Consider the following 14,827-nt stretch of genomic DNA (forward strand, 5'->3'; position numbering starts at 1 on the left):
TCAGCAGACTATAAGAACCGCAAAGCCCACTGCAAGGCACTAAAGAGCAAACTGTCGCACATCAAGAGGATGGTCAGTGATTATGACAGACGAAAGTCATAACAAGAAGAAAGAAAGACAGCCTTGTTGCTTAAATATGTTAATTTTCATAAAGGTGGGACATGATTGTGTTGGACCACAGATAATGACAGGGCGATATTTTCACCAATACAATACTTGTGCCATGTTTACTATGAAGTATGAAATTGAGCACTCAGTATATGAGACCTCTTATTGTTTCACTGAGTTTAGGAATTTCACCACTCATCACATCAGGTTCATCCGTTTTAACATGTAGTAGGCATCGTCCTGTCCTTTGTCTGCGATGACTCATCCTCCATTCACCTCTGTATGTCGCATCTTATTTTTAAAAGCAGTTGAGAAATGCCCCCCCCAAAATATTGTGCCCCCCCAATAATCCAGTCCTCCCTTTCTTAAAGATTTATTGCCACATTGTATCCTTCTAAATGCCATTCATAGTGTGGTCTGGGTGCTTCTTCCAAAAGGTACGTTTCTTCATTATTTTGTTTTTGAAACATAGCAACCAATTTTCCTTGTAAATGTCAAAATATTAAGAATTGTATTTTTTAGGTGCAGCCCAGTGTTGATCATTCTGTATGGTATCATCAATGTCAATGTGAAACTAAATGTAAATATATCTATTATTTTTTAAAATAACCATTTGTATTGTAGGGAATGTTTTCATTGTACAAATGTAGCTTTGAGTAGCAATGTTTTGACTCTTAATATCTTCTGTGGGTTGACTTTTGAGTTGTATCTGAGTATGTAAAAAAGGATTGACTACAGCTAGCCTGGTTCTTCTAAGTTGCCAAAGTCTGGACCACTCTGCAGTGAAACAGTTTTGCCATAGCCAAAGAAGAATGGAAACCAAAGTAGAAACTGATCATTTTATAAACATGTGGGTGCTCCTTTTTGAATGTTATGTTTAACAAAAGCACCGTCACTTAGGAATACCCAGTGAAAATCCAAATGAATTGTATACTTACTGAGATCCAGTGCTCTCTTAGGTCAGTTCTTAGCACACTCCATGTCTGCCGTAGCACAAATGCAATAGCCTTCAGTTCTCCAAGATTTGTATTGCCCCCTTTTCCCAAAGCGAAACATCATCTGAAGTAGCAAACAAGCCATTGTTAACATTAACTGCACCTTGTCAGTTTAGATAACATGACAAGCTGTGACTAAGTCTCCCAGCTCCACTTCACACTTGTGCTGGTGACTGGCGAGTGGGGGCATTTGAGACGAAGACTTTGCTGCATACGTTCTCATTATGCTAAACTATGGTTTAGCTTGACATCTGAACCAGGAAACTGGTTCCATGAGATTAAGCTACTAATCTATATTGGCATATCAAGGCTAAAGTTTAACAGTTGTTTTCTTTTTGAGGCATATTTCTCACATTATTTTGATATATTCATGCTAGGGTAATCACTTTTTTAGTCAAACCAAAATACAACAAAAAAGTGTGTATGCTTCCTGTTTTGTGACACTTTTGACATAATAATGGATAATACAAATTTTTGCATTTTTCTTGTGGGCAGACTTATTTACTTATTTTTTTGCTACAGTTTTTTTGCTACAGTAGCTCAGTTTTAAACACGGCAGACTCACACCCCACGTGCATTTAACTTGTGTGAACACAGCTTTATGTGCCCTGCAGCTGGTCAACTGACATCACACAAATTAAATGCACACAAGGCAGAGAGCTGTTAGACTCTCAGATTTGCTTACTGGGCTTTGGAAGACTGTCACAAGGGTTCTGGAGGCCACCTCAAGATCTTGTTGGGACTTTGTGAGACTCCAGAGCTTGCTAAGCAAGGCTTAAAAGCTCTCTGCCTCACATGGGGGACAAGGCCCACTCGGCACACCAGCTTCAGAAGAAGGGGAGGGGTGATCATGCCAGGATTGGTTCAGGGATTGTTCTGACTATATGCTAAATTGGCTTTATAAATGTAACCCCTGAGCAACTTGCGAGTCTACTGTAGTTGCATTGTGAATAACAGCACAATATTATCCATGTTTGCTAGTGGAATATAGATGCTGTCTAATCTTCATGCATTCCATGATAATTAAAAATGGCAGTTCTTTGTTCAGAAAAGGCCACAGTTGTAGTCAGCCATTCTGCAGCTCTGGCTTGCACTGCTTTTGGGGAAAGTATATTTGCCTGAAAGCACCCCCTATACATCCAAGACTCTAGATCAGGAATAGGCAAACTCGGCCCTCCAGATGTTTTGGGACTACAACTCCCATCATCCCTAGCTAACAGGACTAGTGGTCAGGGAGGATGGGAGTTGAAGTCCCAAAACGTCTGGAGGGCCGAGTTTGCCTGTGCCTGCTCTAGATAACGGACAATGTTCATAAGGATTTTAATGGACTGAATAAAGAAAAACAAATTCCTTGAATTTGGCAAAAGAATGGAAAGTGTGCTTTTAATTTGTCTCAATTGGAACATAATAACTGTGTACGTAATGGCTGATTTGTATTTTTGTTATATGGTGTCAATAAAATAATGTGCTTAATACTAATTCCCAACCTTCATTGCATGCTCCATTGCTAAGGTTTTTTTTGGGGGGGGGGGTTCATGAACTATGTATGAACTTCAAGTGGCAGCTGTGTTAATCTATTGTGGCAGAAATTAAATTAAGAAGAGGTATGTGCTTCCTTAAGACTAACAGATCTATTGTAGCTTAAGCTTTCATGGAGCAAAGTATGTCATTGGATGCACATGATGAAGTGGCCTATTAATCCACAAAAGCTTGTGCTACAAATAGGTGTGTTAGTCTAAAGGTGTCACGGGAACCTTTCTATAGAGCAACAACAGAATATCCTATTGTGTTAAGAACCCAGGGTCATGCCTTATGGGAACAGAGCATGGATTTAAGCAAAGGGGCATTGCACCTCATCTCTGCCTGGCAACTAGTGCCCACCGTTCTCAAAGGGATAGTTCAACTGGTGGTTTTTAATGGTTGAGAGAGGCAAGCTCATACACAGCATTTAACAGGACATGGTTGTGGGTGAAGCAATAAAATGTAGCTTTCCTTTAAACACGCATAGCGATACACCTTGTATATGAACTGTAAGAATGGGTGCCCAGAAAAGTTTCCATGAGCAGCAATGGTTTAATGAAACCAGCTATCCTTGAATGATGCTAATTATGTGGGTCTGTCGCGGGTCTAGTTTCAGATCAGAGTCCAGTGGGTCTCGTTGTAAATTATGCCCGTGATGTCTCCAAAATAAAATGAGCATTCTAAAAAATAATAATGAACAGCTGGTCAGTTATTGTTTTAATAAAGCATGTAGCATTTTCCATTATGGCTATGCTCTGCAACCTGTTCAACCAGTCTTTGTGACATATCTTAGGAGTCTAGCAATCAGATAAAGTACTTATTACTAATTTTAGAACCATTTTTTTTTACATTATGAAATCTGCCACATATGAAAATACTACTACAGCCCTTCCAATGTAAGCCCTGATCTGTACTCTCATGTGTGGGAGTGGGGAGGTCAAGTACCATCCAGACAATACTGAAAATTATTTTCACAATTTAAGATATACTGAAAATACCCTGTCTTAGTTCTGGTTGTTGAATATTGGACCTGGTGGGGCTGCTTGACAACCAAAGGTCATGTTCAGGTTCTTTCTGTCCTCCTTGCAAAGATACTGGACACTTAAGCATTTAAATTATACAAATACTTAGCCCCTAATGACGCCCAAAGTCTTTGGTTCAGAAGGGGCCCCTGCTGCCACAGTCGCTTTTTTGTTGAGAGGGGGAAAATGTGCCCTCCACCTGTTCTGATTTCCGCCTTCTCTTTTGCAAAGAAACAGTAGGCACTTAAACACTACAGCTGCATAAATACTTGTGCTACCTTTGTTCTGAAGGAATATATGCTATCACAGTTTCTAGTGTGGGTTCATGCAACAATAACCACATTACTCAGAAGTAAACTACACTTAATAGGGATTGCTCCTTGATACATATGTACAAGATTGCACTATGTGGCTATCTGCTGTGAACGCTTCAGAAATAAATGGCGCAAGCATGTACAGAGTGCACCAGTCTTGCTGGTAAGGATTCCACAGCAGACTGACTTCATAGAAAGAGTACATCCTACCATCACCACGGTATTGACAACCATAAAGTTTTGTAATCACTACACATGCTCTGGTCCATGGGGTCACGAAGAGTCGGACACGACTAAACGACTAAACAACAACAACAATCACTACACCCAGTGTGGTGTAGTGGTTAAGAGTGGTAGACTCGCAATCTGGTGAACTGTGTTTGCTTCCCTGCTCCTCCACATGCAGCTGCTGGATGACCTTGGGCCAGTCACACTTCTTTGAAGTCTCTCAGCCCCACTCACCTCACAGAGTGTTTGTTGTGGGGGAGGAAGGGAAAGGAGAATGTTAGCCGCTTTGAGACTCCTTCGGGTAGTGATAAAGCGGGATATCAAATCCAAACTCTTCTTCTTCTTCTTCTGAACAGTTACAGATAGGTAGCCGTGTTGGTCTGCCATAATCAAAATAAAAAAATTCCTTCCAGTAGCACCTTAAAGACCAACTAAGTTAGTTCTTGGTATGAGCTTTCGTGTGCATGCACACTTCTTCAGATACTTCTTCTTCAGGTATCTGAAGAAGTGTGCATGCACACGAAAGCTCATACCAAGAACTAACTTAGTTTGTCTTTAAGGTGCTACTGGAAGGATTTTTTTTTATTTCTTCTGAACAGTTTGCATAAATGGGAATAACCCAGTCCCCTCTGCCCAGTTCATAACAGGAAGCAACTTCTTGCTTAAAACAAAACAAAAAAATACATGTCTCAGGCAAGATTGCAAACAAACTTACAATTCCCAACATGCACCTGTATCAAGTTGACAGGCTCACAGCATCCGTGGTTGGTCAAAAGAAACATGTGTCAGCATTCCTTTGAAGAAAGCGTCAGCAAAATCAACTTTGAAATTCCATCAGCCTTTAGTACAGGTTTTATACTTGTATCTCAATTAAGCTGTTGAATGAGGTTGTCTGAAGATTTAGAGCTATCAGCATGTTCATGCCATCCATTTCTTTTCATCTCATTCAGCTGAGGCTGTAGCCTTGCTGAACCAGCATTTTGGATTTTAAATTGACTGGATGAGGATTGATACATTGAAGCTCAGTTCTGATAAGATAGAGAGAGGTATCCAAACCATTCTGGTTGGGGTATCACTTATGATGGATCAGCTGTGAAATTTGTGGTTGCTGCGAGACCCGGCACTGTCAGTGGAGACTTGAATGCCTTCTGTGGTTGATATGAAGCACCTTTCAACAACTTCAGATGGTTGGCCAGCTGTGACCCCCCTCATGAGAAGAGAGTCTGGTCCTAGTGATTCATGCTCTGGTAACCTCCAGATTAGACTACGTACTGCAGTGAATTCTACAGGGGACTGTGTTGTCAGATGATGTTGTTGTTTAGTCATGTCCGGCTCTTCGTGACCCCATGGACCAGACCACGCCAGGCATTCCTGTCAGATACTGTACTTTAATTAGTCCAAAACAGCTGTTAAGTTCTAACCGAAACTGGCTATATCTTGTCACTCTAAACCAGTGTTTCCCAACCGGTGTTCCGCGGCACACTAGTGTGCCGCGAGACGTTGCCTGGTGTGCCGTGGGAGGGAGGCGGGCGAGTCGGGCGGCGAGAGGCGGGGCGGCGGCGGCATCTCCTGCTGGATGCAAATCCAAACATGGCGGGCGCCTCCCTCGCTCTTTTGTAGGCGGACCATCGAGAGAGAAAGAAAAGGAGGCGAAAGAGCGAGAGAAGGCGCCTGCGCGGAAAGAGGAGCGAGCAGTGCGCCTGCGCGCCGCGGCGCCCGAGTGCAGTGAAATTCCGTGAAGAGGGGAGGGGGGGCTGGAAAAGAGAGAAAGGAAATATTTTTCATTTTTTTAAAAAAAGAAAAAGGAAGAGGGAAAGAAGAGAAAAAGCGACAGAAGCTGAGGGGAAGGTTTCCGTGAGGGAGAGAGAGAGAGAAACGCGGGGCTGGCGGGACCCCTCCTCTTCCGCCACGCGTCGCCCGCCACCGCCTCAGAATCTCCTCAGGAGCGGCGGCGGCTGCTCCCCCTCGCCCCCTTCCCCCCCAGCCCCCTCCCAACCCCCGGACGAGGGACGCGAGGCGGCGCCGCTGAGAGGACGGGAAGGCCCCCGGCGGCGGGGTCGGCTCGAGCAAGGAGGGGCGAGCGCTAGCCGGCTGGCTCTAGCCCGGCAAGTGGAGGAGGAGGAGGAGGAGCACGCCGTCGCTTCCACAGCGGCCGCCCCACACTCCCCTCCCCGGGCACCGGCGGGGAGAATGACGGAGCTCCAGTCCGCGCTGCTACTGCGGAGACACCTGGCAGGTCGGTCCGTCCGTCGGTCGGGGCAAAACACACCACAGCGCAGGCAGAGGCAGGCAGGCCCGTCTCTCCCTGCCCCCCCTCGGACCTGGCCGGCCTGGGGTTTGCACCCCAAACATTCATGACCACCCCAGCTACACAAGCCACACCTTGCTCTCAGTTTGATCTGTCAAATAACTCACCTATCATTCACATAAAGAACCTAGTCTATCCTCAAACGTCAGAATGTACCTCCTCTCTAGCTTCCCCCACTTCATCTAGGCACTTTCAGCCCTTACTTAACCCACCCCAGCCTGCTTACTCTTCCTTCATTTGCTATAAAAACTAAATACAGAGAGAGACTGAGAGCTGTTGACGAAGAGCTACGTGTGTGTCTTTCTTCGATTCCAGCCAGAATATCAGCTTTGTGTTCAGCCAAACAGGCCCAGGTTGCGCACTGAATAAAGTATTTTATAATTTTTCATATTTCTGTTTACTTACTATTTCATAATAAAGTAATTATAAAATACTTTCTTTGATTCCTATTAAAGAGAGTTACTTTATATATAGTCAATATAGGCACAGAGTTAATTTTTTAAACATTTTCTAATGGTGGTGTGCCTCGAGATTTTTTTCATGAAACAAGTGTGCCTTTGCCCCAAAAAGGTTGGGAAACACTGCTCTAAACAACACCACAGGCCATTGGAACTAACCTTGAACAACCTGGGGCCTGAGTCTTATAAAGAAGTGCCTTCTTCCATGTGAGCCTACCAGAGTTGAATTCACCATTTGAAATCATTATTTGAGGTTTTTCTCCACTGAAGGCAGATGGTGACCAGAGAGGGCACCTTTGCAGTGGTGGCACCTCTTATGGAAAACACTATTCTCTGGAATAAAATAACCTCTGTGTCGTTTTCAGCAACCAGGTGAAGACTATTTTATTTGCACTGGCTTCCCAGCATGTTGAGTAGCTGGTTTTAATCGCTCTACTGTGTTTTATATAGTTGTTTTGTTCTTGTATGTTTTTATGATCCTCTGAAAACTTGATTGCCTTTTTGTAGTGTCAATATGGGAGTGGTTACTGAGGCTTTGCAGCTATTTATTGAATGTTGAGAGTCTTTTCGGGAGCAGTTAACCCTCGAGTTAAAGCTTTCTCTAAAATGGGATTGAGTTAATCCAGAGGACAGGGCTATGAAGGGTAATTGACCATGATAGCTCAGTTGACCCTCCAAGTTCAGGGGAAATGTATTTCTGCCAGTTGCTGGACAAGCCTGTAGGCATCCCTAAAGTATTTGTGGCACTAGACTGGTCTTGGCAGGGCGGTTTTATATGGGCTTCCATTATTGCTGACTTCAGCCCACACAGCATCCTGCCAACTGCCCAGAAAACAGACCCGTGGAGTCAGGTGTGTGTTTTCCTGGAGAGGCGGAGAAGCTGAGTACAAGCTCTTTCAAAACAGACTTTAGAAAGAATGACCTAGTTGAGAGAGGATGGCCTGGCATCCTTGGTTGTCCTATATCAATCATGACGTGAAGTACAGCCACATTTCCTCCTCAGACAAAGAGGTTCAAGATACTAAAAGAAGGTGGTGAGAGAAAATAGAGGCAAAGCCTACATTCTCTTAATCAGTATTAATTATCTTTGACCCAAAATACACTGGACATTTTGTAATGTGGATGTTGAATGAAGCAACAGCAAAAACTGTTTATTATTATTGCACTTCAGCTTCAATAATGATTGTGCTGCAGCTCTATCAATTCAAATGTTTACATCATCACAACATATGGAACAGGACGTCCCTATTTTCATTGGAGACATGTTGGAGGGTATGCAACCCTTTGTCAGGAGTCCAGTCCCTGGCTTGATAACACAGTGAGCGTAGTTAATTAAAAAGGATGATTTATTGTCATAACAAACAGATAACTAGACGGCTCTAACACAGCCTCCACCATCATGACCCTTCTGAAAACTGCTTCCAGCGAGACCAGAAGCAACTGAACTTTCACTTTGTACTTCTTTTGTTTCACTTCCTATATTGCAGCCCTCCCATTCATGGAGGGGGTCAGCTCCCTCCTCTTCCCCAGTCTCTGAGAGGCTGTCTCTTAACTCTTTCTCACCTATTTGTGCTTCCAGTGAGCTGTGACTGTGTTCTAGCTTGCTCTCAGCCATTCCCTTATCAGCGCATTCCAAGGGGTGGGTGCATGGCAGTTAACCCTCTCTGTTCCTGACTGCTTCCTTCAATTGTCAGCAACCATTCTCTGGGAGTGGCTGCAAACCTTCCCTGGGGGCTGGCTCATTCACGACACCCTTCTCCATTGTTTAACATTGTCTTTCAGTATTGTCTAGCTCAGGCAATACTGAACTAGATGACCATTGGACTTTATTTGGTATCAAGCAGCTTCCTTTGTGCCTAAGAGGGAACAATTATGGTAATACACTTCTTTAAGCTCTTACACGATCACCTTCATTTATAATCTTTACTTAAAACACATTTTGTGTTACAAATTGTACTAAGAATATGGAAATATTTGGTCTGGCCTCTCCTGTGAGAAGGATTTCACTTAGGAGAAAAGAGGGAACACATGCAGTTCTCACCCAGTTTCAGGCTGAATCGAGAGAAGGAGGGTAAGGGTGTGGAGTCAGGAATTGCACTGAAATATTTCATCAGTTTTGATTTAACATTTGTCAGTTCCAATTGTGTCATAATAAATGATGATGCAAAATGTTCCTCGTCTTTGCAGGGAGGAACATGGTATCTGCAGAATCTGAAGCAGTGCTCAATATCAAAACTATGCAAACAAACATATTATGACAGGCACTGTCTCTCTTTAGTTTCAGGTGCCTGGTTAAAGCCATCTTATTCCAGGAGGCCTTTGCATCATGGATGCTTCTCCAATGTTCTAAAACAGGGGTAGGCAATCTAAAGCCCATGGCCCACAAGTGGCCCACAGGGGTCATTTAACCGGCCCCCAAGCCGCCCCCCGAACCGAGCTGCCCACTCGGCGAGCCCCTACACACTGTGCTAAAACAGCACAGTGTGGCACAGGGACTCGCTTCCGCGGTGCCGGAAATCGCGTCTGCACATGCTCAATGTCTGCGCAGATGCAGACACCGGAAATCATGTCTGCACAGACGGAGACACCGGAAATTGCGGCTGCGTGCGCTAATGCACAAGCTCGATCTGGCCCATGGAGGGATCTCTGCTGGAGTAAACCAACCCAGGCAAGGTAAACCTTGCTGACCCCTGTTCTAAAACATTCTCATTTTCTTGTTCAGATGTTCAAATGGATATTTAAATTTCTAAGGTTTAATTTTTTTGCAGTTTAATTATGTTTTTATTTTGGAAATTTTGTGGTTTTTTCATTGTAAGCTGCTTTGAGAACGAGATGGTGAAAAGATGGATATAATTTTTCAAAATAAATAAACTGCAGGGTGTTAATCTTAAAACAAACACCACACATTTTAATTGCACATAACAACCATAAGGGTAATACCATGCATGCAAATAAATGTTGTTAAGAAAATGTAAATTATCAGCTATTAATTAATATAGGGAAAATATTTGCAAGCCTTAAAAAAAGGTAAAGGACCCTTGACAGTTAAGTCCAGTTGCGAACGACTCTGGGGTTGCAGCACTCATCTCGCTTTACTAGCTGAGGGAGCTGACGTTTGTCCACAGACAGTTTTTCCAGGTCATGTGGCCAGCATGACTAAGCTTCTGGCGAAACCAGAGCTGCGCACGGAAACACCGTTTACCTTCACGCCATAGCAGTACCTATTTATCTACTTGCACTTTGATGTGCTTTCGAACTGCTAGGTTGGCGGGAGCAGGGACTGAGCAACGGGAGCTCACTCTGTCACGGGGATTCGAACCGCCAACCTTCCAATCAGCAAGCCCAAGGCTCAGTGGTTTACATCACAGCACTTGTTGTTTAGTCGTTTAGTTGTGTCCGACTCTTCGTGACCCCATGGACCAGAGCACGCCAGGCACTCCTGTCATCTAGTTCTAACTAAATACCTTCACCCAGCACATTGTTGTTGAAATAAAATGTTTTATGTGAATTTAATTTAAATGATCAGAGTTTTATAGTGTGTACTTAGTCCTCTATTAAAACTAAACCTTTTTGGAACAAGAGATTATAGCCAGGTGTTCTGAAGGAAAACAATATTTCAAATGGGTCACAGTGAATGTTGAAATGAATGGAAGCAGCAGCAAGCTTACTGGATGGTTCCCCAAAACTTTCAACTACAGTATTTCCTAATTTCTACAGAATAATCAGATGGAGGTTGACATGTTTCAAACTTGACATTTTATATTGAAAAATGAGTGTTTCCATATTGTAGCAATATTAGGCAAGTTTTGTAGTTTTTTAAAAAAAATAATTGGATATAATTATTTGGATAGTCTGATTTGTGTGATACCCAGAGCCCAAAACCTAAAACCTTAAGTATAAGAGGGCTATTTATTTATTTATTTTAAAGATCTAAAAGTAAATAATGTAAAATTTCCATGAAATATAATAATTTAAACAGCAGTCAAAAACATCTAGAGTCTATAAAACCACATAAATTATTAAAATAGTTTAACTTTCTCAAAATACAAATCAAGAACTGCTTGATGGGTCCTGGGCTGTTATACCTCTTTTTAACCAGCTAACATGGGCTGACTGGGTGACCTCTGAAATTATTCTGTTCATAAAAACTAGACTAAAATTGCCACAGATGCAAATGTTTAACAACCAAAGTGTTTATAATTTGGTCACAGAGCTGTCTTTTGAAGTCTTACTATTTTAAAAAAGAACTAAAAACTACCTGGTTTTACTTCCTTCCTTACTTTGTTTTAGAACAGGCTTGCGTGTATCCATTTTTCCCTTGAGAACATGACTATTGATCTTCATGTTATGATTGTGGGTTTCTGTCATGTGACATAGCGAAGCATTTTGTTTGGATAGGCAAGTAGACGTGTTCAGCTGTTGGGCAACTGAAGGTATCGGGAAATGCACTCTCACTTGGCAGGTTTCTCCTTGAAAGTTATGAGCACATATGGGGGTTGGTTTTTTTGACATCTTATGGTGATGGATGTGATATTTGTCCACATTGTGTTTAGTCATTCAACAAAGAACTGCAGTCTCCAGAGAGAGACGGAGGAAAGCCTTTTTGTGCCCAGATATGTTTTGTGCCAAATATATGGTTTTGGGTTTTTTTGTGAACAAATAGCTTTATTGCGTGGGAACCGTAGTGTCCCCAAACAGACATCACCCAGTGGATCTCTCGCACACAGTGGATCTCTCACACCCAGCGCTTCAGTTCCCGGCCTTGGGGAAAAAACCCAGGCGCTTTGCTTGCGAAACAATATCTTTATTGTGTGGAAACCGTAGCGCCCCCAAACGGATGGCGCCCGGTGGATCTCTCGCACCCAGCGGATCTCTCACACCCAGTGCTTCGGTTCCCGGCAGGGAAAAACCCAGGTGCTTTGTTGCAAACAAATAGATTTATTGTGTGGGAACCGTAGCATCCCCAGAGATCACCCAGTGGATCTCTTGCACCCAGTGGATCTCTCACACCCGGCGCTTCAGTTCCCGGCCTTGGGCAGGCGGTAGACGCCGCCGCAATAGACCAGCTGCTCGTCCTGGACCTTCTTCTGGAGGAAGATCTGGAGCTCCCGCAAGTCAATCTCGCTGACCATGGGACCCGTCATGACGAAGATCTTCAGCATGCTGTGGATCCGCTCGAGGGGCAGGCTCTCCAGGTTGGTCAGCATGGCCTGGATGTAGGTCCAGAAAACCTGGAGCTCCCCCTCCTTCTGGTCAGCCTGGGAGGCCATGGCGGAGTCGCCCTCCTCGTCGCTCTCCACCAGCACCACCTTCTCGGGCGCCTCCTTGGGCGCCTCCTCCACCACCGCGAAGGTGCCGGGCGCCTCTTCGCGCAGCACCCCCTGCTGGAGCCAGAGGGCCAGCTTGCGGCGCAGGAGGGCTGGGGGGCAGTGGAGGGCCGCGCTCAGCTCCTCCAGGGTCCAGGTGCCCTTGTCCTGGAAGTGGAGAATGATGGCCGCCTGGGCCGGCGTGACGGACAGGGAGAGCGTCCTATCGGCGAGCTCCACCTCCAGGCAGACCGCCCCCAAGTGGTGCTTCCAGCTCAGAGTCCGCATGGCCTTGAGCTTCTCGTACTTCCGGGCATAGTCCTCCATGGCGGCCTTGATCTCAGCCGGCAGCTCCAGCTTCTCCTCTTTGAGGGGCGGCCAAAACTCGCTGGAAATAATGGCGGCCGCCAGCCGGAAGGGGGGCCTCTGGCCTTCCGGAAGCTTCTGCTCCTCGTCCCGGATGTGGGCGTTGATCCTGCGCGAGTCGGCCATGTCCTTCAGCATCACCTCGCAGTAGAGCATCTGGGTTTCCCCAAAGCGCAGCTTGAGCAGCTCGACGTTGCGGATTTCCCTCTCGGCACTGTAGTTCAGCTGGTGCAGCAGGCGGTCGGCCAGCAGGGTGCGGTATTCGTTGATGAAGAGGTCCTTGCTGCCATAGATGCTGACCAGCAGGGTGATGATGTCCGCCGAGCGGCGCTTGGCAGCGGGCTTTCCGGCTGGGTGGGCGTCGACCGGGTCGGGCACCCAGTCCTCTGGCTGGGCGCCGGCCTCCTCATCGCTCTCCTGCCCGTTGTCCAGGGCGACGGGATCCGCTCGGGAGAGCTCGTGTGCCAGGTCGCCCGATCCTTCGCCCGTCAGGCCGGCCACGATCTGCCGCACGGTGTCCTCGCGGGTCCTCAGGTACTTGCGGATGGGCTCCCCAGCCACCTGCAGGATGACCATCGAGGGGTCCAGCTGGCGCAGGGCCTTGATGGCGCAGATGTAGAGGGTGATGATGTCCGAGGTGTTGACCCCAGGATGGAGGAGTCGCATCTCCAGGGCGCTTTTCAGGGAGGTCAGGAGGTGCTGGCGCTGGTTGGTCCTCTCTAGGCAGAACTTGAGGTCCTCTATGGCCGGCTTGGAGTCGGGGAAATCTCGGATGATGCCAAAGAGCTCCTCGATCCTCATGGCGGTGTAGAGGCGGTAGAAGAACCTCTGGACGTGGCAGCGCCAGCGCCGCAGGGGGGCGGCCTCGGCCCCGCCCTCCCGCCGGAAGACCCAGCCGACCCAGCCAATCACACGCTCGAGCCATTCCTGGAAGTCGGGGAGGAAGGAGCGCTCGAACTCGCCCCGGCAGGTGCCCTCCAGGCGCTCGGCGATCATGCGGTGGAGGATGTCGGTCACGGCGGGTGTGCTGATTCGCTCGAGGAGGCGGAGGCGGTGCAGGACGCCGTTCAGCTCCTCAAAGCGCGCTACGGTTCCCTCCTCCTCGCCGCTGCCCTCAGGCGCTACGTTTCCCGCCATGTAGACCCGGAAGCTTCGCCCGTAGAGGTCGCCCAGCGCCTCCTGAAATGCCCCCGGCGGCGCCAGGAAAACCACAGCGCGCAGCAGGGCATCGAGGTTCCCGCGCAGGCGCCCAGTGGCGCAGGTGCCAGGCACCGCCTCGGGCACCCACTCCTCCAGCAGGGCGGCGCCACGCAGGTAGGGTGCCAGGCGCTCCTCCAGCCAGCGGAAGGCCTCCAGCAGTTCACCGGGCGCCGCGCGCCTCCAAAACTCGGGGCCCAGGCGGGACTGGAGGTCCGTCTGGAGGACCTCGAGGAACCAGTCTTCCAGGGCGCCCTGCAGGCCGTGGTGGCGGAGGGCGGCCCAGGCCGGGCGCAGGTCGGGGGGGGAGTCGTAGCGCGGCGGCGCCTCCATCCCCAGGGCTTCGGGCGGCACCAAGCCGGTGCTCAGCGCGCTCCAGGCCGCCGACAGTTCCATTTCGCGTCTGAACGCGGCGGCGGCGACACGGAGGAGGACTAGTCTCCGCTTCCACGCATGCGCGGACCGGCGGCGACGGCAAATGACGTCCGACGCGCGACGTGACGTCGCCAAATATATGTTTTGACACTGAATTCCGGAATGAGATAATAAGCAAGAAACTACAATGCAGGAAAAAAGCAGATATAATAAAAGTTTTTTTGGGGGGCAGTTACTGCCTGCCTTCCTTAATGTTTGATTGGGACAAAAAGAAAGAAAATGGATCATTTAATTATATTTATAGTTCAGTAAACTGTTATGAAATGTCATGGCCTTTGGCTAGCACAATAAACTTATTGTTGATGATAGGCTTATACCATTTTTGAGCCATCTTGTTTTATTAATTTAAAACAAAACATTTTTTTTAACAATAAAAAGGCTAAAAGTGAGAACCCACCCTATCTCTTATTTGTTAAAGCAATGCTCTGTTACAGAGTCTGTTCACCTGTGATTAGTGACTCTCTTGTCCTTGGGAAATTGAAAGCTAGCAACACCTTTTTTGGGAAAAGGTGATGCCAGTCTCTGACGGTGTGATGCGTTTCAGGAAAGTCCAAAATGATTAGGAAAGG

At 46.7% G+C, this 14,827-nt stretch overlaps 2 protein-coding genes across 3 annotated transcripts in view; one reads left to right on the plus strand and one right to left on the minus strand.

Moving 5' to 3' along the window:
- OCLN (occludin) overlaps nt 1-2,582 on the plus strand; it is a 28,645-nt gene extending 26,063 nt beyond the window's left edge. For both annotated transcript variants that reach the window (XM_083465357.1, XM_083465358.1), the window contains exon 9: nt 1-2,582. In XM_083465357.1, the coding sequence (XP_083321483.1) occupies nt 1-102 (102 nt within the window). In that variant the 3' untranslated portion in view covers nt 103-2,582.
- A 733-nt stretch (nt 2,583-3,315) lies between these two features.
- On the minus strand, nt 3,316-14,282 carry ANAPC2 (anaphase promoting complex subunit 2). The gene is made up of 3 exons (XM_083465242.1): nt 11,235-14,282; nt 4,786-4,849; nt 3,316-4,536 (listed from the first exon to the last, which is right to left on the minus strand). The coding sequence occupies exon 1, from the start codon at nt 14,217-14,219 to the stop codon at nt 11,973-11,975; it is 2,247 nt and encodes a 748-aa protein (XP_083321368.1). The 5' UTR covers nt 14,220-14,282; the 3' UTR covers nt 3,316-4,536; nt 4,786-4,849; nt 11,235-11,972.
- Between the last annotated feature and the right edge of the window lie 545 nt (nt 14,283-14,827).

This window comes from Podarcis liolepis (genome assembly GCF_965112155.1).
Source record: "Podarcis liolepis genome assembly, chromosome: 11".
Taxonomy (NCBI): Eukaryota; Metazoa; Chordata; class Lepidosauria; order Squamata; family Lacertidae; genus Podarcis; species Podarcis liolepis.

Bases quoted from the DNA above. Each gene is read 5' to 3' on its own strand.
- ANAPC2 (XM_083465242.1), bottom strand. From the start codon at position 14,219: ATGGAACTGTCGGCGGCCTGGAGCGCGCTGAGCACCGGCTTGGTGCCG.